We start from the raw sequence: 25,703 nt of genomic DNA on the forward strand, positions 1-25,703 counted from the left end.
TTTGGATGGTTGATGTGTTTTTGTTTATTTGTGTGTGTGTGTGTGTGTGTGTGTGTGTGTGTGTGTGTGTGTGTGTGTGTGTGTGTGTGTGTTGGTTTGTGCTAATCATCTGTTTCAATTCAATTCATTTCAATTTAGTTCAATTATTCAATCTCATTTTCTGATAAAGCAATGCAACAGTGTGTTTGCATTTGAATTGCAACACAGTACAAAGTTAACATAATCAATTATTTACATTTGTATGAAAATGAAAAAAGAAGGAAAGAAGAGAACCAGAATAAAACCAAAAGGAATTGTAGAGTAACTTAATTCCCTTCAGTACACTTTCCATCAGCCAGGCATGAAGTGTCAAAAATTTGCCTCATAATACTATTGTGTATCTCCATCAAACTGTATTTTCATGGAGAAGATACACTGTACATTCCCCAGCATCTGAGAATAAATTTGGTTTGCTTAATAGGTGTTTATTCATTTATTCATATTCAGAGACTGACTTCATTAGCTGTAGTGCTCAGTTTGTCCTCTAAACATTTAAATCATCTGAATTTCACAGCATAATTTATTGCATAAAGATTAGATAGTATTAATTGGTTAAATTCCTTATCTGAACAGAACAGAGAAGAAATACCAACATTTGTCAATATGAGAGAGAAATGGGAACTTAAATTGATCTGAAATGTGTTGCCAATTTTAAGAATTAAATACAGATGTAGCATTTAAGAGAGTTTGGGAAATTCTGCCTAACAACAACAAACAATACATGTATGTGTGAACAACAAAGACCTTAAATTTAAAGAGATTTTTTTTTTAACGCTACCATATGAAGTACTGTCAAAGAAAAGTGGGAAAAAATAATGAAAACAACAAGGTCAAACCACAAAATGGAGACTTGTTTGGTTGATAGATTAGCTATGCAAATTAGTGATGTTTTAACACTTACACATAGTTTCTGAGTTTTGACACCATTCAAGGTATTGAAAAAAAAAAGATGGCTAGATTTCACTGTGAAGCGTGATGGAGGTGAGATTCTTGTCACCTGAATCATTTGTCCATTTATATTTTTTGCCCCCACAGCATCTGCTGAAAATGCTTCCACGGTGCTTACCACTGCTGCCATGATGGACATGATAACGGAAGTGGTGACAGTCTTCGACAACGGGACAGAAGCGACTTGGATGAACGCCACGGACGGAGCACTTTTGCGTGTCACGCGGGAGGCGGCCGATGTGGACGCCGACTTGAGGGCATGCTTGTATGACCCCTGCAATGGGAACGGAGACTGCGTACTGCGCGATACTGCCCTGGGTTTCGAATGTGATTGTCTGGGAGGCTACAGTGGTAAGGGTGTTGATCATTAATCATTTATTTTGATCAGGAGTACGTGGTGGTGTTAGAAAGTATTCCCTCCACTGCTTCGGACACCAGTTTGCTGGTGTCCAGTAATCCTAGAAAATCTTAGAAACCTAGTTATCCTGGCAATTTCATTCTTTAAGTTAAAGGGATGGTATAATTTTGCTTGTGGGCCAAATAAAAGGTGGGACCTACCTTTTAGTAGGATCATTTTATTTTGGGATATCTCAACCATTTCAAAATCAATTTTCATTAATCACTTGTAAGGTATTAAAAATCATACACTTCTAAGAGGAATTCAAAGTTTATTTGATGAATAAATCTGTTAAAATGACCGAGATATCCCAAAACAAAGTGGTCCTAATAAAAGAAATAAAATTCATTGTCATTGTCATTGTCATTGTCATTGTCATTGTCATTGTCACCTTTTATTAGGACTAGAACCAAAACTTTATCATCCCTTTAAGGTAATGGCAGGGCAGATTGTGTTATGAGATGATTTTGAATCTGTGTATGAGTGAGAACATTGTTGTTTTTTCATCTGACACTGGAATTGCAGTGGAGGGATGCTTGATTTCAGTACATTTTGTATGTATGGGCCCTTTACATTTCTGGCATCTCTACATACATGTACTCTAGGAGATCTGGTAACAATTTTCTCCCTTAGAAACAGACTTAACTGTCCATTGAGGGAATGGTATTTGACCACCTATTGTAATCAGGTTAAGCTAGCCGTACGTTTTTCCCATTGTACATGCTGCCTTCAATAATGTGATGGGCAGATTTTATTTTTTATTTTATTTTATTTATTTATTTTTCATTTTATTTTATTTATTTATTTATTTATTTATTTAATTTTTTTTTTTTTTGGGGGGGAGAGGGTAGTTAACTTGCCATCAGAGGTCAGTCTTAAAGAAGGGGGGGGGGGATAAGGGGAGTTGCAAGATTTGTTTCTGTTTTTATCACATGTGTGAGATACTTTTTGATGCATGACCAAACCTTTTGTTGCATTTCCAGCTTATAGACCATGTCTTAAAGGTCCAGTTTACCTTTGGGGCAGTGATTTCAAAAATGTTCAAGATATCACATTTGATGCATATCGTAGCTGGGGTGACAAAACCTCGTATCTCAAAATTGTCAAATGTTCAGGAGAGCGAAAAAACATGGCGGCCAAAGCACTATAGTGAATGGGAAAGCCTTCTCTTTGACATGTCATGGTGGCTTCATTTTTGGAGTAAGACATTTAGGATTTGGCCAAGACATCACTTGACCTATTATTTGACCATTAAGCCAAAAATTTTTTTTTTGACATTTTTGAGATACGAGGTCTTGTCACCCCAGCGACGATATGTGTAGGTCTGTTGTATCATAAAACATCCTACCATATGGAATATTTGCAGTAAAACCTAAAATATAAGGAAATATCAGGGTTTTTCTCAATAAACCGTAACTGTATACGGTTTAGTCTGGAAACATTTTTATTATAACTATTTGTATTGTTCACATTTCGTGTATTTAACAACACTTAACATCGATTATACGGATTGAAATTTTGACAGTGGTTGTTTCTATCCCTAACTCACATTTTAGAACTATTTTAAAGCACTAATGCTTTCATCTGCAAATGGTAAATTATGCCTTTAAAGTTTATACTGGGTTTTGGCAGTAGGTTTTGTCTCCTGGAAGGGCATACTCGGGGAATGAAAAAAATAGGGGAAAATGAATGTCCCTGGTGGATGTTTTTCTAATTGTCTGTTACCAAGATGATGGTGAAAGCTGCCAAGTATCATTACAAGCTCTCATAAATGCACCTTTGTTGCTTCAGAGATGGCATAAATAGTTGTGTCTGCCATCTTATTGGAACCTTGTAGATCCTGTCCAAAGTCTAAGGAGATTTCAGAACATCATATAGAAAAAAAAAGTTTTTGAATAAGTGTAGGATGCACCTGAGAGAAAGATTTGTATTCAATGATGTGAGACTTGTAACCACGTGAGGACAATCCATTGATGATGGTCTGCATGTCATGAGAAGAAATCTCCTTATGAAAGAAGAGCTTTGTGTGAAACCCTTTGTCGATGAGGAGTCATGCGATCTTAGGGGTTTAATAGAGAATGTCTGCCTGTTTGGGCCATCTCTTTTTCTTGTTGCTCAACGACATTCGACATCCACACTTGCAGGCTCACGCTGCCAGACCTACATGGATCCCTGCCTGACGGACCCCTGCCAGGAGAATGAAATCTGTACCCCTCTGGTGGGGAACCAGTTCAACTGCACGGTCTTCAACGTGACCACGCCCGCTCCACCGCCACCGGTGAGTGACACATTTAGTGTTTGCACCCCTTTTTGAAACAGTGTGCCCCATGCTCGACCCACTCCAGTTGATGGAGTAAAAAGACAACTGTACATCATGCTAACTCTGGTGGTTATTCTCTATATTAAGTTAAAAGTGTCTTGTTGTAATTGAATCTGTCTCACTTCTGATCAGTCGAGTTTACACAGTTATTTGTCATTACTTGTCTGTGATAGAATACCAGGGTTAATGTTGTGAAGCTGATCCGCTTCCCTTTAGTTTATGATGCTGTTAGCTGGAAAACAAAGGATTTTTCGTGGGAGCAAAGTGTGCTTTGCTCTGTTCAAATGTTTTACCTACAGTGCCATGCAATATGGGGGTGGGGGAGGGGGAGGGAAGAGGGGGGGGGGGGCCTTACTGTTTCAGTTGTTTGGTTGAGTGGCTCTAATCTTTACATCCAAAGCTTGCTTGTCCATGAGCATCAAAATGTTCTTACCTTCTCCCATCAAATGAAATGCTAAAATAATAAGATGATACTTAAAGGGACTGTACAGTACTGGTTGAGGTGGGGATTCATGTTTTGAACATTCCTAAGTGAGATAATGAAAAACCTAATGAAATATGAAAGAGCATGTAATTTTAAGAAGGATTCAACGTTTATTTGATGAAAATTAGTTTCCAAATGGCTGAGATATCCAAAAAATGATAATAATAAAAGGCAGCAGGCCACGCCTTTTATTAGGATCTCTTTGTTTCACCTTGTTTTTGGATATCTCAGCCATTTCAAAACCGATTTACATCAAATAAACTTTTGATACCCCTTAGAATTGCATGCACTTTGACATCTCATAGAGTGGTTTCTGAATATCTCACAAAATATTAAAAGCTAAATCATCACCTCGACCAGAACTGTACACACCCTTTAATGTGTACATTGCAATGATGATGTTGTGCTTTTTCTTGCATGATGCATAATACTGTGACACCTCAAAAGAAGGCATACGGTACAATACAATGTATGACCTTGGTGCAAATAATACATCATGGACTTTAGAGGATTTAGCTGCATGCATGATTGTCACAATTCTGTTGACACTTGAGACTCCAAGGCAGATTATTCCTCCAGTAAGATGTTGCTAGCTTCATGATGGATAAATAAACAGAGAAATAGCATTATTTTTTCAATCAGTGATACAGGCAGTATAGGCAGTTAATTATCATTTTCTTTTGTCATTGTTTAACTGATGACTTGTTTATTGTCAGTGTGGATGCATATGCATAAAAAAGCAAGCTTTTTTTAGATGGATTAATATCATTAATCCATCTAGATCACGCTGATTTTGCTATAACATATTGCATTTCCCATAGACACCTGCCTGAGTATTCTCAGGACTAGTCTTCAATGGGATGATGTTGTGGCATAAAGATTTATTGACACTTAAAGGGACTGTACAGTACTGGTTGTTTTTAAGTGTTCTTAAGGGTGTGTACAGTTCTGGTCGGGGTGAGGATTTAGCTTTTAACGTTTTGCGAGATATTCAGAAACCACTCTGTGAGATGTCAAAGAGCATGCAATTCTACGGGGTATCAAAACTTTATTTGATGAAAATTGGTTTTGAAATGTCTGAGATATCCAAAAACAAGGTGAAACAAATAGATCCTAACAAAGGTGGGGCATGTCGCCTTTTATTATAATCACTTTTGGGGATATCTCAGCCATTTGAAAACCAATTTTCATCAAATAAACGTTGAATCCTTCTTAAAATCACATGCTCTTTCATATTTCATGAGAGGTTTCTCTTTATCTCACTTAAGAATGTTCAAAACATGAATCCCCACCTCAACCACTACTGTACAGTCCCTTTAAGGGTGTGTACAGTTCTGGTCGAGGTGAGGATTTAGCTTTTAACGTTTTGCAAGATATTAAGAAACCACTCTATGAGATGCCAAAGAGCATGCAATTCTACGGGGTATCAAAAGTTTATTTGATGGAAATCGGTTTTGAAATGGCCGAGATACTGTAAAAGTGGAAATTTTCGCGGTGTTGAAATTTTCGCGCATTTCGCGCAACCAGAAACTAGCGCGAAAATAAAAACACGCGAATATTTTTGCTTGCCATCCGTTCCTGTGAGTGATGTCTTGATTCCGCGGAATTAAAAACACGCGAAACTCTTCTGACCCGGCCTAGCGCGAAAAATTAGTCACACGAAAATATCCACTTTTACAGTATCCAAAACAAGGTGAAGCAAAGAGATCCTAATAAAAGGCGTGGCCTGTCGCCTTTTATTATTATCACTTTTTGGTGATATCTCAGCCATATAAAAACCAATTTTCATCAAATAAACGTTGAATCGATCTTAAAATTACATGCTCTTTCAGATTTTATAAGAGGTTTCTCATAATCTCACTTAGGAATGTTGAAAACATGAATCCTCACCTCATCCAGTACTGTACAATCCCTTTAACTTCCCATAGTCGCATTATAGTACAATTATGCTCATTGTCTCTGGACGTATTGCCTACAATAAGATGCACACGATGCAATTTGGATTCATAGACTCAGAATTTCTTGTGCACAGCTGAGCCTATAGCCTTGATGGAAACTAGCATATAGTGAGAAATTCTGACTACATCCATGTTTTATACAAGGTTAATATTTTTCAACATCCAAGCATAATAGCAAACCATATGTAATCATGGAAGGCACATTTCTTGTTGATATGTGGAGTTTATAGCAGTTCTAATTATTTTCATGGACATGCTTTTTGTTTCAAAAAGGTTATATTGGCAGTTACCATCGATGTTCGTTTGATAGAAAGGTAAAGCAAGTCCATACAACAAATATTGACTTACCTTTTGTCTTCTATTCTTCAAGCCAAGAGATAATCTTTTATGTAGCCATGTTTGCTTGATGTAAGGAAGAAAATTGTCCTGTTGCTTCTCCATCCATACTTCGTACAGTGTGTTTTGTTTGATGTTGTGTGTGTGTGTCTTTTCAAAAGGAAAACACAATTGCAAGTGTGTTAGCAGTGTCCGAGGCCCTTTGTATTATACACAAAGCAGAGTGTGTCAAACAGAAAACACACACAGTGCATCATGTACAATAGTTAGTGTATGATGATGTATGGTATTCAATCCACAGCAGGAATTGTGTTATTGTCATCAAACAATAGTGATGGTATTAATGAGATTCGTCAAACTAAACCAGGCCATTTTGCAATCCTCACATCCTCATTATGAGTATATTTGATTGATGAGTTCTTGTGCTCCTGCTGAATTGGATTTGGGACTATTTGACTCTTTTGAACTGGTATTTTATGCTGTTATCATCATGGTAAGCTTGTTAATCCTAATTTTCTTGTAGGATTAATCATTTTATGAGATTACGTAGTGATTAGCTGATTCAAAAACAGTAAAATAAATTTTTGATGGGAATGAAGAAAATATGTCATAAATCATTAGGAATGGATTACCAAGCCTGTATACAGCATATCAAGTGATCATATTTTTTGATACATCTGTATCAGGAAATTAGCATTGACCATATGCTAGTGTTTTCTTTTCCTGAGCTTCATTTAATAGTGAACAAATGATGCTTCATAAGCCCTCTTGAGTCATGATTTGCATCATTGCATTACATGTGTATGTGTCTGCTGTACAATACGTCTGTATGTATGTATCATATTCTTCTTGAAACTCACCTGTTTAATCAGTTGTATTTTTTTTTTCCTGGAGGTGCACACAGTCAGTTATTAGATATTATTGTATCACTGTATCATATGTATTTTTTTTTTCTTCTTCTTTTGTTACTGTTAATATGCTGGTTTTGTTAATGTCATTGTGTTTTCTAGTCTTTTTGTATGAATAGCACCAGTGTGCTTAGAAACGCCAGTATGATGCGCCATATAAATGCAATTATTATTATCATTATTATGTGCTTTTTTTCTGTGTACTAGATTTGCTTATATTTTATGTATGCCTGTGCAGTGGTGTATACATGCATGAATATTATAACAATAATGTGTATCCTATTTGATCAAACGTTAATGTTCATATTTTCATGAAATACTACTGTGTCACAAAATTGAGCTTTGCATGTTTAATAGCATTTGTGTATAGTCATGATGTACCCGAGTTAGAGAGTAATACTATTCTGTATGACAGAATGCCTCAGATGCCTAGCCAAAGTATGCCTTCTGTACAGATTTAAATAGTGAACTCATACAGAAGTGAATAAAAGCTGGGGAAAAAAAGCGTTGCATGAGGATGTTGAGATTTCATAACAGAAAACTTCAAGATTTCCAAGATAACGTGAATTCCCATTGCTTCAAAACAGGGGGCACCCAGTTCCCGTTGACAACAGGTTAACGTATCCCTCAGGGTAGTTCAGTGGCAGACTCAGACTCACATTAGAACTACTCATTTAATATGTGCATTGGAAACAACATTTGAGATACTTTCCTGTTCAACATCATATATATCGGAGAAAAAAAATTGGGCCACATCACAGATTTTGATTGATATTTGTCTGGGGAAAAAAAGGCATTGCAAGTACATTGTATGTCCCTTACATGCCCACAAGAAGCACTGATTTGCATGTACATGACATCATCATGTGATGACAGAAGTGTTTTTGAGGATTTCCACTTAAATGTGACATTTTCATAGTTGAGGTTCATGAGAGGTAGCTCAGTCAATGCATGTCTTACTGTGTTGGAGGATATAATGTTCTTGTTCCACTTTTACATTCACACGTTTCACTTAGGGGGAAATCCCCTTGGACATTTTGTAATTTCACAGTGATGAATTTGTATTAATTTACTAATTTCTGTACTCTTGACCCACATATTTGACCCACATCTTACCAATTATATACAACATATATGTATCTCTCTCCCTCTCTTTCTCTCTTCTATTTCAATATGTCTGTCTCATTTTTCCCTTGAACTGCCTTCCTGTAACTCTTCCCATCTTTCTGTTATCCATATTTTATGTTTATCATCTATCTCTCTACATCTTCTTATATCTACCTAAATCTGTCTGTCTCTCCTTTTGTCTTTCTCCATCTGTCTAACTATGTATCTCTCTTCTCTATCTTTCTATCCATCTATTCATCTATCCATGTATTTACCAACTATCTATTTATGTATTTCTTCATATCTCTTCTTCTCAATCTCTTTATCCATCTATCTATCTCTCCCTCTCTCTATCTTCTCCATCTCTCCCTGCCATCTGTCTTTCTCTCACTATCTTTCCATCAATTTCTTACTCAACTCACTCTTTATTCATATCTCTCTCTCTCCCCCATAACTCATTCCATATATATATATATATATATATATATATATATATATGGGCAAGTCCAAGATAATGTCCCCTCAGATGCTCAAAATTCATCTTGATTTAATCAAAAAGTTATTGATATCATCTTGTAGCCAAAGAGTTAGATTATATATTTCCAGCAAAGAAAATATTTAATTATGCAAATTTATGCAAGAAATATGGCCTTAATTTGCATAAATTAAAAACAAACCTTACGTATGGGACAAATTAAAAATATTTGTCTAAAATCAGTTGAATTTGTCCTTGACCTAGTTCCTTTATGGACATGACCCCTGTATGAGGTAGTATAATTTCCAATTGGTAAGACAAGGTCAGTACATTAATTATGCAAATTATGCTCTTTCCTAGAACGAAGTGTCCCATACGTAAGGATTTGAGTATGTTTTTTTAAGTTTTTTTCTGAAGATTTCTAACATTGACCAATCATACTTTAGGAAGTTCTAATTTATTCATTTTAACTCCAGTTTAGCAAAACTAAATGTGGAAATTCAATTAGTCCTTCATCTTATAACTAATTAAAGTTTGCTTACGTATGGGACAAATGCCTTACGTATGGGACATTACATGCAAAGTGAATGGGAAAACCGCCTTTTGACATGGATGCTATATGTCCTTACATTTGTTTGGTTAATGGTTATCTTTGCACCTTCTCTGATAGATATGTCTATATATCTACCTCTCCTACTTAGTTGACCTCAGGGAGAGTGTAAGAACAGCATTATTGAGTCATTCCATGATTAAGAAAGGAAAATAAAGAATATTCATTTATACTTGTATTTTCTTATTTTCATTACAGGCTGTGCAGCTGGTCTTCAATTAACATTCCTCCTTTTAACATTGTGATATTGGACATTTTCTTAATTCAGTTATCATTTTCAACTTTACCTCTCTACAAAATGACTTTGTCCTAGAGAATGGGATTCTTTGAGTGTCATTTTAGGTGCAGTACACTGTTCAGCATGTACTACAGGCTGTACAGCCAAAAAAAGGGAAATCAAAACAATTGTGCTTGTGACACTCATCAATGACAACATTACAGGTCTTACTGAAAAGAAAAATCACTTGAGGTGCAGCAGGTAACTTTGTCATTACTTGAGATGATAGCAAAGGAAAAAACCCTACGAGAATACTTTTTATTTTGATATGATGTTTAATATTTCAACTGCACACCCTCAGAATGTGTCATGACTTATCAAGGTCATGAACATGATTTCTGAAAATCCTGTAAAATGAAGACTTTAGTTCACATTTGCCAAGAACCACAATATCAATACTGGTTCTGTGGTTGGAGAGCTAATAACAAAAATTACACAAATAAATAGGGAATTCAATTTTCTTTTCTATATTGTGTTTGAAGAGACAGATGTGCTCTGAGACACCTTCATCAACTCTACTTACTTTGTACCCCACAGCTACACAATCATCAACAAGCATTGCAATCTGGTAGTGTATGATCAAATTAGGTTATTAGAATTTATCAAAATTGTAAGTTTCAGATCAGTGAGTTACTTAAGTGTTTCAAATCTAGAACTACATTTTCTCTTAAGATTTAAATGTACAAAATCTTTCCTGTATCACTACACAAGCATGTAACATGTACAAAGTATAAACACAAATTCTGTCGTCTTTGGTTTCATAGACCTGAAGCCAAGCAATTTGAAAAAAAAGAAGAAGCCAGCATTGGCACATACATTCTTCTATCTCTTTGTTCTACCACGGCTTTTAAAATCTAAAAGTTTCATTAAAATTTGATTGATTTTGCAGAAGCTAAAATTCACATGGCAAAACATGATGATTACAGAGCAAAATTAATTACTCTTGTTGTTGTGTTTTGTGTTGCATTTCAAACAATTACAAAGCTCTATAAAAACTTAGACAACTTGCAAGGTAAGCCTAGAACTACTGAAAGTACCCACTTCAAACTGTACATGTATTTGCAAATTACATTGTACATGACATTTGATTTTACAGTTGAAATTATCAAGACTACAAATTAGTCATGGTACATGTGCATGTATGCTACATCAAGGTCGCAAGCTAGAATTCGCACATTTTTTTTTTTTTCATTTGATAAAAAATATTGACCAGAGTATTACAAATGGGCTAGAAATAGAGTGTCAGTATACTGTATCTGTATGTGTAGACTTCATGAGGACAGTTTAATGCATGACGGAATCCAAACTAAGACATTTAATTGTAAATTGGTAATTACTTTTATTTGTCTTATATTAGCTTTTGTTAGGTATCTGAACCAGGAAAGTACCCACTTAGAAGTCTATTTCATTTGTTACAAGTTGTAATCTGATTTGTGGAACTGAATATGACACTATGGGGAAATTTAAAGTCATTCCCATGAATACACTTGTGCACTAAAGACAAATGTCCCATACGTAAGTTGAGCAATGTCCCATACGTAAGGTGTACTTTCGTTAATTAAACCAACTTCATGACAATATGCGCCATTCTTTTGCAGTGAAACTTTGCTGAAAGATACTTCAGTATTGTACCTTACTTCACTTCTAAACAGAACTTGATCAGTAAGGTACTTTCAGAGAATTTTTAATTCAAACTTTATTTTGAAAAATCTAGTTTTTCTCTGGTCCCATACGTAAGTTGCCATATTTTTCTTAATAAAATAATTAACCCAAGGTCAAATGACATCAAACTTAAACACAATATTCTTCTCAGGGCTACCAGTCCTCCTGATGATAAACAGTAAAATCCAAGTGCTCCTTCATTACTTTTCAGAAGTTTGAAATCTCTGAATGTCCCATACGTAAGGTGCGCGATATCTTGGACTTGCCCATATATATATATATACTCATATACCTACATCTGTCTATTTCTTCTTTTCTTTTTCTCCATCTGTCATCTCCATCTCTCCCTTCCTAGCTTTCTTTCTCTCTCTCTATTTATTGATTCCTCAACCTATTTATCAATTTCACAACTATCTATATACATATTTATGCACATATATATATAATATAATATATATATATATATATTAATGTATGTATATATTTCCATCTCTCTCTCTCTCTCTCTCTCTCATATTCTATTTATCTAAAACCATACCTTTTACTTTTCTCTCCTTCACACTGACTGTGTGTGATCTCATGCAGCCCAAACCATTGTCGATGGGCACGGTGATAGCCATCGCCTGTGTGAGCGTGATCCCACTGGTCTTCCTTGGATTCACCTGCCTGCTGCTCTGGTGGACCACCTGGCGGCACATCCACAAGGAGCCAATCTGCTCTTGCACCTCCTCTTCAAATGAGTTCAGAGGGAAGTTCAAGCAGGGGAATGGGGACGTGTACTACGACTTCTACAACGTGAGTAAATATCAGCCTATCTCGATCTAAAGATACTCGTAGTAGATCATACACCTTATTAAGAAGATATACAAGGTCGTATATAGAGAACATACACAGATATGTGTCTATGCCATGAACTGTTTTTGCAGTATTGGCAAATTTTAGTGCTCTACTTCATTATAATTTGAACATGTGTCAAGAGAGTGTTTGTTCATTGTTTGTTAATGTTACTTTTTGTCGAGCCCACTGGAGGTGTGGGGAGACTAAGGGATTGCCTAGTAGCTGCGGCGTCTGTCTGTCCGTCGTCTGTCCGTCCATTGGACGCTACAAAAACTTGAATAACTCTCTACTAAGGACTTTAATTTCATTCAAACTTGGAGAGAAGAGTGGTTATACAAAGTTACACATTTTACTAAACATGAAGGTCACCTCAAGATCAAAGGTCACAGGCAGGGGTCAATGAACTTTGCGGCCCAATGTTAAGTTTTTACGGCACGTTTCAATTGTGGCTCATAACTTTTAATCTCTTTATCTGTTTGTGACCAAACTTGGCTGGTAAATGTCCCTTGGGAATTTTAAGGTCACCACAAAGTCAAAGGTCATAGGCGGGGTCAATGAACTTTCGGGATTTAGAAAAACATTAATTTCTTCTACGTGAATGGGCGAGACACATTTTGGCACTTGCCTACTTGTGTGTGTGTAGTAGGACTTTTGCAATGTGAGCAAATATCTGTGTCACACAATCTATACAATGTATACCACATACCTTGCAAATTGTATCTAATTAAAGAGTGATGTAAACCTAAGAACTTGTCTTCAGCCCGTGAATTATTATGCAGTATTTACAAATTTTAGGTGTAGTCCTAATTTGTTGAGATTTGTAATAACATGAACATGGTAAGAGAGTGTTTGTTTACTGTTTATTCATGTACTATGACTTCTACAACATGAGGGAACAGTGCTTAAAAATGGTACTTAACCCTTTTTGTGATCAAACTCTTTTTTTTTATATTAAGATCTAAAGATACGTTGCACACCTTGTTAAAGAGATGGTATAGTATTGGTGGAGATGAGAATTGGGCTTTTAACTTTTGCAAGATATCAAGAAACCACTTGTGAAATAGTACAGACCATACCATTCCAAGAGAAATTCAAAGTTTATTTGATGAAAATCCATTTTCGAATGGCTGAGACATCCAAACACAAAGTAAAACAAAGCAAAATAAAAGGTGGGTCCCACCTTTTATTACGATCGCTTTGTTTTGGATATCTCAGCCATTTCAAAATCAATTTTCATCGAATAAACATTGAATTCCTCTTGGCGTTACAGTACATGTTCTTTCATATTTCATTAAAAGTTTTTCATTATCTCACCAAAAATGTTAAAAAAAACCTTAAGTTAGGTCTTAACCAAAACTATACAGTCCCTTTAAAGGGAACACAAACCCAAAGATCAATGTGAATTGAGTGAAAGCAGCAACATTAGTAGAACACATCAGTGAAAGTTTGAAGAAAATTGGACAACCGATGCAAAAGTTATGAATTTTTAAAGTTTTGGTGTTGGAACCGCTGGATGAGGAGACTACTAGAGGATATGATGTATGAGTGGACCACAATATAAAGAAAATATAAAGAAAATTCCACAAAAAATCATTTTAAATTCATGATTTTCTTCCGTCGAGATGTTTTCATTGCAACTGATTGACAAATTGCCCTACATCGACGTAAATAAGCACTGAATTGATCAGTGTTTTAGTAGTAGCCATGATAAAAATCATGGGCGTACATACGCAGGTTCGTGTCCTGCTCGAGTATGTACGCCCATGATTTTTATCATGGCTACTACTAAAACACTGATCAATTCAGTGCTTATTTACGTCGATGTAGGGCAATTTGTCAATCAGTTGCAACAAAAAAATCATTTTTCATGAAAATTACAAATTCCATCAACTTGATACTGACATACGTTAAGGGTAGCAACTATTCCCCCTGCTTTCTGAAAGCGGTTAGTCAAGTGCTCTTTCATAATGCTAGAAAAGTGAATTTTTGTTGATTTTCCTTTATATCTTCTTTGTATTGTTGTCCGCTCATACGTCATAATCTCTAGTAGTCTCCTCATCCAGCGGTTCCAACACCAAAACTTTAAAAATTCATAACTTTTGCATCGATTGTCCGATTTTCCTCAAACTTTCACTGATGTGTTCTATCAATGTTGCTGCTTTCACTCAATCCACATTGCTATTTGGGTTTACGTTCCCTTTAAAAGACATCTGAAACATGAATTTGTAAGAGAATACAATGTAAGTGCCTGCTTTAGGCTTGAGGATTTAGGCAGAAGATCTCTTTTCACCTGATGACAAGTTGATGATACAGTCTCTCAAACGAGTTATCAACTTATCCTGCAATTCAATGTCGACAGAGGAAGGCATCCAAAATCTACCTGATCTCCAACGGTCAGACCAAGGACCGGGTCAGCCACCTGGACGAGAAGTGGATCATCAAGGAGGACCAGCTAGAGCTGGGCAAGCTGCTGTACAGCGGCGAGTTTGCCTATGTCTGCGAGGGCGAGCTGGACGAGGGGGACGACCTCGGAAAGAAGAGGGTCGCTGTCAAACTCCTCAAGGGTGGGTCTTTCTGTCATCAAGGGGTCACACTTGGAGATTGAATTAGTCATATGTATGATGATTCTAGTGAGGAAAAAATCATTTCAAGAACGACTTATTTGTACATCTGTAACCAAAATAGAATCGCAAATTCAAATCACAAGTGCAAATTGAAATTCCAGATATATGCTACATGTTACTTTTATGCAGTGTTTTGTACTTTGCTTTTTTTAGCCAAAAATACTGCAGTTTCAGCCAAAAATACTGCAGGTTTTATGAAAAATACTGTTTTTCCTAATTTTGTGACTACATCTATGTCTATTGCAGAAATGTGAAAATGCTTTTTTTTTTTTTTCTACCCAAAACATGCCTCTTCAGCCTTCAAAATACTGCAATGCTGTGTACAAGCTTGGCATCTCTGAAACTCTAGAGCAGGGATGAATGAATTCTAGTGAAAGAAAATCTTCTCAACAGGATTCCATGTGGCATGAGGTCCTAAATATGATTTTGATGTATCTGTACATCTTACGAACAAGAGATGACACTACATAATGCTGAAACCCTGGGTATGATGGTACCCAGGGTGTATGGTGTGGAGCATCTCATGCTAGTCTTGTCACAGCTAGTCACTGTGCATTTAGAATATAAAGGGCTGGCAAAGAGAGACTAGTGCTGTATGTCCTTGATATTATTATACAAATAATGCACAGGTGAGAAGGCAATAGTGGAGACGAACGCACTAAAGGTTATTTACAATTATGAAACATGCACGAAGCGAAGCCGAGTGCACGCTGCACTACATTGTGAATCCTTGAGATTGAGCTGCATCTCCACTATTCAAACATCACAAACTTAAACCCGGGCATCATCTGTTTGTTGTATCTTTTAATGAGTCAAAAATTAACGCAATCAGATTTCCATATACCTTTTTGGGTAAATTGCCACACTCCTTTACATGAATATTTAGAAGTCATTTACAGAAATACAGTGATTGTCAGAGGATGCTTATATGCATTAGATTACACATAATAACTGATTGGTTGTGCAGTTCTAAAGTATGCATCTTGAGGTCAGCTTTTTTTTTTTTTAATGTGTCGTAGAATGACATGCCGTGCTGTTATGCTTTTTAGTTGCATACTTTTTGCACGCCTGTGCATGTTAGTAAGAGTAAGGAGTGGTCACGTGACTCATTTCAGTGCTTGTGATTGTGCAAATTCTGGAAGCCATTGCATAGCTGGAATAAAATTCTTCTGTTCATGTTTTCTCAGATGAAAAGGACCATGAATCCCTCACTGAACTACGGAACGAGTTCCAGGTCATGGCCAACTTGGGCAAGCATCCAAACATCATGGCACTCCTGGGCCAGTGCAACAGAGTCCTGGAACAAACAGGTACTAAGCTTATAAACAAGGATCAATGTACACATTGTACTCTCTCTCTCTCTCTCTCTTTGGTACATTTTGGGGGTTTTTTTTAGCTTTTGTTTTCACTGAGCTTTTTCTAGAATGACAGTTCGTAGAGCACAAAATCTATGGTATTACATGGAGAGGAAAGAATTTTAGCTTCATACATCTGGCACATATGTACTGAAATTCAGAGTTGACATACAACTCAGTTACTGAAATGAATCATAATAAGCGATTGATTACATTTTATTTGGATAATGATGGTGATGAGGTATTTCATTTGCTTGATTCCACCTAGTTTTGCTGCCCAATACTAGAAATACAGAATGACTTGACTAGATTAAACACAGAAGTGTGAGAGAAAGATTGTTCTCTTGAAATCTTATACATGGAGAATTTATAAGTATTCATCTGGTACATGGCAAGTATTTGTTTAATGTGTTTAAAGATTCAGAAAGGCAATTTTTCCATCTGAGACAGAAACAGTTGTTCAGATTGTGCTGACTGGGGAATATGCAGCATAAAATGTTGCCAAAATTTTGAAATCCATCCTCACTTAGACAAGTATTGTTCTCTGCAGTTCTTGAATAATGGTCATTATTATCAATATGTTGATACAATCTATTCCCCAAAAGTCCAAACGTGCCTGGTCACGGAGTACGTTGCCAGGGGCGACATGCTGAGGATCCTCCGACGCTGCCGGAGCAAGAAGCGAGACCAGGCTCCCATGGACCCCTTACCCCAGGAGGAGCTCCTTAGCTTCGCCTGTGACATTGCTCAGGGGATGAGGCATATTGCAGCTCTCAGGGTAAGTGGTGAAGATTTTGATCGCAAAATGGGTTAAGTACCATTTTAAAATACTTTATGGAAGTCAATCATCAGATAGAACAGAGTAAAATCTTATCAGTGATATATAATTGTTACATGATAAGGAATATTCTTGAATCTATGATTTTAAAACATCCCATATTTTCTTATTATTTTCTTTCTTCTTTTTTTTTTTTTTTTTTAACAGCTGTAACTGCAAATATCTCAGCAAGAATGCAGTCAGCTCATTTACAATTAATCTACAAATTGGCAGATGGACCGGGGGGGGGGGGGGGGGGGGGGGGGGATGAAATGGTGGTGATTGTTGAATTCAAGCAAGGAACACTTTTAGAAAACCCAACCAGGAGAACAAGACATTGACATTTCTCTTCCATGATATAAAAAAATCATCTTTTCATGTACCTGACTAAAGTTAATTTTCTATCCTCAGAAAAATTATTAAGTTTGCATCTGACCTGAGGCTGTCATAGACATGCAACTTTATTTCTTAATTTGTTTCTTTTTCTACCCGCAGTTGGAATTCACATACCCATGACTGATTACAACAGATGTAAAATCATGTGATACTTGGGGTTTGAACAAAAGAATTCCCTGCAGTTATTTCTAAGGATTTACCTATTTTGTTTAGATATTATCCCGCTGAGGACGGACTGATTTTGCTACAACATGTATTTCCCATTGACACTTGCCCGAGTATACTCAGGACTCATCCTCAATGGGTTAATGACAGACAATGGAAGTGTTTCAGCCAGAATTTGCCTGATAAAGCAGTTTATGGTTCCAATTAAGTGGTGAAAATAACATGTGACAAATTTGTTATGTCAAGTGTTGTTGAACTGGAATAGGTTCCCACTGAAGCAATTTCCAATTAACAGGCAAGCACTGTAGTCTCTTCCTTCGCCTTCCTCATAAAATACAATCTAAATTTCAAACAGGTAAGTTCTCATTTAAATTTTCTATTTCTTCTCAAGTTCATGATATTATGTGTGTATGTTTAACCTATTGAGGACGGTTTGATTTTGCTACAACACGAATTTCCCATAGACGCTTGCCCGAGTATACTCGGGACTCGTCCTCAATGGGTTAATGCCACGCTCTATGTCTCGCTTTTAATACTCAGTACATCTACATGAATCTATGTGCCAAGAATGTCCTCATCACCTTCAACAACAAGGCTAAGCTGTGTGACTTCAGCATGGCCACAGAGGTTCACAAGCCCAATGTCGTCATTCCATTCCAGGAACCCAGAAATGTGAGTTTTTGCTTCCATTTCCTCCACTAAATTTTGTCCTGATGACATCCATATATTGAAATAGACCATTTCCATAATGTATTCAAATTTTATTCATGTTTTGTTCTCAAAAGATTTCCTTGACAACCACAAAGCTTGCCAGAGGCTTGCGCAAAAGTGTAATTTTCAAACATAGAGTAAGTCCATAATCAGATAAAGCAAAATAAAACCTTTCCAGTGATACCAAACTTGCAAAATAATAAGGAATATTCTTTTAGATATGTTTGAAAATATCCCATACTTTCTTTCTTTCTTTTTCGCTGCCTTAATCACAAATATCTCAACTTGACAAGATTCGAGTTAGTTTGCTTTAGATAAAACTCTGAAAATACCAACCTTCCTGGCATCAATTTATCGCAGAATGTGCATTTGTACAAACGCAGTGTTGGTGGAAAATGACAAGGTTACAACAAGCCATTGCTGCATTAAAATGAAAAAGTAGTTTGAGATAGGGAGATGAGTCTCCACTATACCCACAAAGAGAGTGCTTTCAATTACAGGATTTGTGAGATCTGTTGTTGCACACTCTTTATTCTCTGTTTCTCTTTCCAGAGAGGCCTTAAGAGGTGGATGGCATATGAAGCCTTGATTGAAGGCCAGTACTCAATGAAAAGTGACATGTGAGTATCCACCCCCCCCCCTATCTCCTTTTTAAGCTTAAAGGGATTGTATAGTTTTGGTTGAGACCTTACTTCAGGTTTCTAACATTTTGTTGAGATAATGAGAAACCTCTTACAAAATGTGAAAGAGCATGTAATTCCAAAAGGAATTCAGTGTTTATATGATGAATATTGCTTTTGAAATGGCTGAGATGTCCAGAAAAGAGCAATCCTAATAAAAGATGGGACCCACCTTTTATTATGATTGCTTTGTTTTACTTTGTTTTTGGATATCTCAGCCATTCCAAAACCAATTTTCATCAAATAAACTTTATGAATTTTTCTTAGAATGGTGTGCTCTGTACTATTTCATAAGTGGTTTCTTGGTATCTCGCAAAAAGTTTAAAGCCCAATCCTCATCTCCACCAATACTATACCATCCCTTTAATCTTGCTGAAAGGAGGATTTGCCGAAATATGTATATGAGAACATCAGCACGTGAATGCTGAAATATTAGTAGAATTTGTGATAAGTGGAGTACCCATTACTTGTGCCAGTGGTTCCTCACTGCACAATAAACTTGTTAGTTCCTGTCCAAGATGTTTACTCTGCAATAGAAAAATTGTATTACATCAACAGGTGTCTGCAACATGCATCATTCTAATTAACAAGTGTGTTGCCTGTTTTATTTTTCTGCCCACAGATGGTCATATGGAGTTGTTTTGTGGGAAATTGTCACATTGGGTAAGTGCTTTGTTCTGTAAGATTTTTGCTTGTGATTGATTTATCCATTTTACTTCTTCATTATTTTATTCCAGTAGAATACTCTCTTCCCCAAAAGACTTTCCAAAGGATCCAATTGACTTTGAATTTAAGGCTTAGATTGGGAATGCTCTTTCGTTTTGAACTAAAAGTGAGTGCGTGAAAAGTTCTGGCGAAAAGTGAGTGTGTGAAATATTCAATTTTGTAGTATTGTGATGCCAAAAGAAATGTACAGTTGAACCTCTCTTATCCGGCCTCCCTTTATCCGGATCTCTCTATTATACGGACGCAATCTCGCCGTGATTTTTTTTTTTTTTTTTTTTTTTTGGGCATGCCTTTTTTTTTTTTTAGTAATTACCGGAGGAAAGGGGGATTCCCAACTCCTTGAGAACTCCTACACAAACACATATGAATTACATATTACTTCCAACATTAACATACACCTCTATTTTGGGGTCTGTTACTGAGTGTAACAATGAAAAGGTTGCAGTATACACATTACTACATGTGGTACTACAATGGGCTACATCAGTACATGTGCATGTATATGTACATGTATAAAGCATTGAGTCTCCCGTATCCGGCCAAATCCCTTATCCGGATGAGCCCCGGTCCCGACTTGTCCGGATACGAGAGGTTCAACTGTATATATATATACATTGTATGAGGTGCTATGAATAACTCTGTTGTCCTAAATACTCACGATACATGAGAGTCTCTCTGAAACAAAATGAGTAAGAAAGATAATTGATCCAAGGCAGCTGTAGACATGAGTGTACATGCAGAGAACTTATTTAAAACCTTATTAGCATCATCATAATCATTAGTGCAGTTGTCATCATTGCCGTGACAATATTAGCGGTCAACCATCTGTTTGTGCTTTGTCTATAGGGGGCGTGCCGTACTCCACCAAGCGGGAGGTTGACGTGATCCAGGAGCTGAGGGACCACAATCGTCTGGAGTGGCCCAAGCATTGCTCCCCGGAGCTCTACGACATCATGCTGCGCTGCTGGCACCGGCGGCCGGAGAGCAGACCGACCTTTGACCGCATCTTCAAGGACATGAAGGCGCTGAAGAAAAGCGGGGTGGTGAGTCTGCAGTCTCGTGCATTTTAGAATCGTGAGATCGGCACATTGTTTTCTTTTTCTTTTTTTGATGATGACTGATGACTGAAAATCTTCCCTAGTTTAATCCCCTGATAGCATTCATGTGTTACTACTCAGCAAACAATCCATTTTTATTTTCATTTTTTTGCCAGGAGACTTAAACGACCTTATCACCCAAAACAAGATTTTTGGAAAAATTGTGTATACTAGTATTCACTAGCATTATACTGACATTCAGTGCTTTATGTAGACAATAACCGTCACATCCGATTTGCCTTTTGTGAATGTTGGCTCCTTGCAAAATTTGTGAAAGTTTTATGTATGCAGAAATTTCTAGTTTTACAGTAAATGTTCATAGGTTCAAGACATGGCACACTCAGTTGCTGTAGGCGGTGGATTAGTTTAACCTGCCATTCAGTGGTTGGGATCTCAAACTGATGGAAAACACGACCACAACAAATCTAAATTTAACCAGCCTTTATATCTGACTGGCTAGCAACTATTGCGGACTTTCTCAAGGCAAGCGATCCCTTCTCACCTTCGCCGCCTATCTGGTGATGGATTGAGATCACTGGAGTGTAGGAGCATGGGATCAGGAAGAGGCCCCATAGTCCTGCTCTGAATAGGGACATTGTCACCTATCTATGCTCCAGTGATCCCAGATCATCCCATGACAAGATGGCGGAGGTGTGATAAGAATCATTCAGCCAAAGAGCTAGCCAGTTAGATATAAAGGTTGGTTGGAGCTTAAAGGGATGGTGTAGTTTTGGTTGAGAACTGTCTTTAGTTCTCTGACTTTTTTTTTTGTGAGATAATGAAAAGCCTCTTATGAAATAGGAAAGAGCATGTAATTCCAAGAATAATTCAATGTTTATTTGATAGAATTTGATTTTGAAATGGCTGAGATATCCAAAACATGCGATATCAATAAGATGTGGAACCCACCTTTTATTAGGATCTCTTTGTTTTACTTTGTTTTTGGATATCTCAGCCATTTCAAAACCAGTTTTCATCAAGTAAACTTTGAATTCCTCTCAGAATGGTATGCTCTGTAACATTGACTTCCTAAGTGGTTTCTCAGTATCTTTTAAAAAGTTGAAAGCTCAGTCCTCATTCTCACCAATACTTTTCTACCCCTTTAAGTCTTTATGTGCCACGTTCGCACGTCCGGCTCAGTCGACGGCGTGCCAACTTCGCATATTCTGCTCAACAAACAAAGCCGCCAAAACCGATCAATAAATCGCTAATCCCACGGTACAATCAAAGCGTTTCTTGCACTGTTGTTCCTCTCACATACGGCTTGCATTCTATGTGGTGATTAACTATCAAGCGGTGTTCCCAACTAAATTTGCGTGTACATTCCAAGTTTTTGTCACTATTTCATGTGCAAAAGTCATGCCTTTACAGTAATGTAGCAACTGGTAATTCAAAAGAAAAAATTAAAATAGAATTGTTATACATTGTATGTAGAAGCAAAGTTTGGCATTCCTCTTTAACTCTGCTCACTATTATACCCAGCTTAACAGAAATTTGTAGAAGTTATACAAATTTGAAAAAACAAAATTCTTTCTCAAAGCATGACTACCTTCGTGTCTCAGAATAATGTGGCACACAGGGGGTTTCCACCATGGCACATAAAGAGTTAACAATGCTTTGATATATCTGTCCCAAATGGATAAAAGTTGGTCTGTATCAGGAAGAAAGGAAATTGCATTTTATAACTGCTTCAAATAGAATCTATATTCATTGATAATGAGTGAGCATTGGTCTTCATATTCTTCCTTCAGAATTCCCAAAGCTTGCAAATGAATACATCAAAAGTGTAGAGATGTGCTTACAGTGCTTACAGTAGAGATGTGCTTACAGTCGCCTGTCACCACAAAAGTATGAAAAAGTTGCCAAACACTGATTTTCTCATAATTTTCTAGACTCCATAAAACCTTTCACAAATGAGAAAAAGCCAGCCACCGCCAAATAAGTGCAGGTTATGGAGTTAAATTGGCCTAAACCACAGATACACTCAAGTATATATTACGTACATGTTTTGGGCATTTGAAGATAATCCAATCCAGTTCAATTGAAGATCGAATTTTCAATTTTCACTTCAGTTAAAAAAGACCCAGATCATACTTGTATTCTCAGACATTGATATTTGCACAGGAAGCCATTAAGATATCAAAGGTTGATACTAGGAAACAATAATCAAAATTTCTCTTATTTTTCCACCAAGCCATATGATTTTTGCAGCTTTACTGTCGGTGACTTCATGAAGATAAAAGTGTAGTGCAGGATTACATACGAAGAGTTCTATCGCAAAATATGTTAATTCCATCCATGTTTATTTGAGATATTAAGATAAATGAATAATGTCAAATAAATCAATAAAAGCTGCAAAAAATGATGATGATGAGAAAATGGTGGATATTTTTCATCATAACTTCAAGAATATTCCTTGTTATGTAATAACAAGGAATATACCAATGTGTTGGCTCAGTGAGTAGAGCGGCTGCCCTCACAATCGGGAGGTCGTGGGTTCAAACCTCGGCCGCGTCATACCAAAAGACGTTAAAAGATGGGAGTTGCTGCTACCTTGTTTGCCGTTCAACAGTTGAAAAGGTTAGAGCAACGTCGATCTGGTGCTGCTCAGTGGCTGCCGGGCCCACGATCAATTGGGCAAAAAAGAATTTCCATTCTTGGACAATAAGATTTGGAGTTTATATCCAAAACAACCATTATTATTATTATTATTATAAGAGAGGTATCATTGGAAAGGATTTATTTTACTCAAATGGTGGTGTGCCTGTAGAGTGTTTAACCTGTTTGGTGATCAAACTTTTGATATGTACACAAAGGGGAGAAAAAGATGCAGCTCGGCATTGTTCTCTCTGAGACATAGACACACTAATAATTAACTTGACTTATCTGCATATACCCTGTTTTCACCGACAGACCCACATCAACCTGAAGGAATACCCGTTCCAGATGTACGCACCCATCCGACTACAGCTCGAGCCCAGCTCAGGCCTCACAGACTCGTTTGTGTAAACATCCCCCTCTCCCTCCTTCCCTTGGATTGCCAGAGGGTCATTACTGTAACTCAAACTTTTGGTAAACTTGATACTTATGTGATATCAACTTTATTTGCCCTTTTATTTGCCTTCCTCTATATTATTCTTCATTTTTTCTTTTTTTTTTATGCCAGAAGGTTGCTTATCAATATTTGTATGTTTGCCAACAATGTAAAAGTATTGAATTATGACTCATAGAAAATGATATCATGCTCAACACAACCTTGTTTCTTGCTGAATACACCCAACAGTGCCCCCTCATGGCAGAAAGGAGCTAGGTATTAGGGTGTGGTCTGCATTTGAAGGATAACAACTCAACTGTAATTTACTCAGTAATTTATGGTGATTTATATTCCATATTTTGACTTATTTAAGTGATTGAGTTCAATGAGCTATTACCCATTTATATGCACTTTTATATATGCATCTGAATAAAAGGCTAAAAAAGAAGAGGTAAAGTCAGTAAAAAAAAAGATACACACAAAAGAATATCTACCAGGGTTTTATATTGAGGTATTGGTTAATTTTTGTATCCCTGTCATTTTCATTGTCAGTAACTACATTCTCAAGGTCTAGTGTAATCATTTTTTTTTTCTTTCATCAGGGTATGCGGTATTGGGTTAATCAAATTGTATCAAACTGTGCTTATTGCATATCTCTGTTGGTAATGACCCGTAATATGTGTGAAGAAAGAATGAGAAAGCTGCAAAATTCCAAATGGAAAACTCGTTAGAGACAGGGAAAACGGGATGATTTAAATATACTTGAGCTGTTAAAGTATTTCGTTTGTCCAGGTAGGAGTTGCACCTTAGACCTATGTGGAATTCTCCTGGTTTGACCTAATTTCATAAGAATTGCATTGTGCAAGAAAAGTATGCATTGTCTATGAAGTGCAAAAAGAAGGAATCCAAAGGAAGGCTACTGTTGCCTTGATTATATCAGGGAGGTGGAAAGTCCACCTCCCTGATTATATTAAGATACCAGCCTATGTATTGATAGATTAATATCCCAAAGGGAAAAAAAATACAGTCAAAGTTTTTGCACAGATGTATTGAATCTATTCTGTAAATTTATGTTAGAAAGTTGCAATGATATCAAGAGTCAGGAGAAACTATTATCATACATCATGTATAATCAACAACTCAAATATGATGAATGTTATCACAGTGACAGAGCTGCTACTCTTGAAGTTAACATCATCAGTATATCATCCAAGAGGGAAGGAAGTCTTTTTTTTTGTTTTAATTCATTTCATATATCTTTGACAGATAAGTTCTACAGTGCAATTATTCTCAAGATATATAAAAAAGTGATAATTTGCATCTGCTCCTGAAGAGGGAGAATTTGGGAGTGGCAAAACATTATAACTTCTTCCCTGTGAGTGATGGCATGGCCCTTTGATTTAAAGGGAGATTCCATCCTGAATGCTGTTTCTGATTCTATCCTGAATACTGTTTCTTTTCATGAAAACAGAAAAATCAGAGGAGTACATCAGTGGAACTTGGGTGGAAAATATCAGACACACACACACACACAAAAAAAAAACCCAGAAAGATCAGAGAAGAATTTTTTCTTCTGAGAAGAAGTTTCTTCAGGCTTGTTCCATATATATGAGGGGACTTCAGTGATGAGTTCTGTGTGCTCAAATATTTTAGGAAAATAAAAAGTAGTGACATTTATAGCGTGTACAAAGTGAAATTAGTGTAGAACTTCTCAACATCTTCATCACTCAGATTTGCCAA

General features: G+C 36.7%; 1 protein-coding gene across 1 annotated transcript; it reads left to right on the forward strand.

Annotated features, from left to right (window-relative positions):
- The first annotated feature begins 1,115 nt into the window (after window positions 1-1,115).
- LOC140236668 (fibroblast growth factor receptor 3-like) lies at window positions 1,116-25,196 on the forward strand. Its single transcript, XM_072316592.1, has 11 exons — window positions 1,116-1,338; window positions 3,529-3,662; window positions 12,107-12,316; window positions 14,718-14,922; window positions 16,170-16,292; window positions 16,943-17,115; window positions 18,256-18,387; window positions 18,979-19,046; window positions 19,729-19,769; window positions 20,679-20,875; window positions 23,843-25,196. The coding sequence occupies exons 1-11, from the start codon at window positions 1,116-1,118 to the stop codon at window positions 23,936-23,938; spliced, it is 1,602 nt and encodes a 533-aa protein (XP_072172693.1). The 3' UTR covers window positions 23,939-25,196.
- Window positions 25,197-25,703: the final 507 nt, after the last annotated feature.

Source organism: Diadema setosum, chromosome 13, assembly GCF_964275005.1.
Source record: "Diadema setosum chromosome 13, eeDiaSeto1, whole genome shotgun sequence".
In the NCBI taxonomy this organism is placed as follows: domain Eukaryota; kingdom Metazoa; phylum Echinodermata; class Echinoidea; order Diadematoida; family Diadematidae; genus Diadema; species Diadema setosum.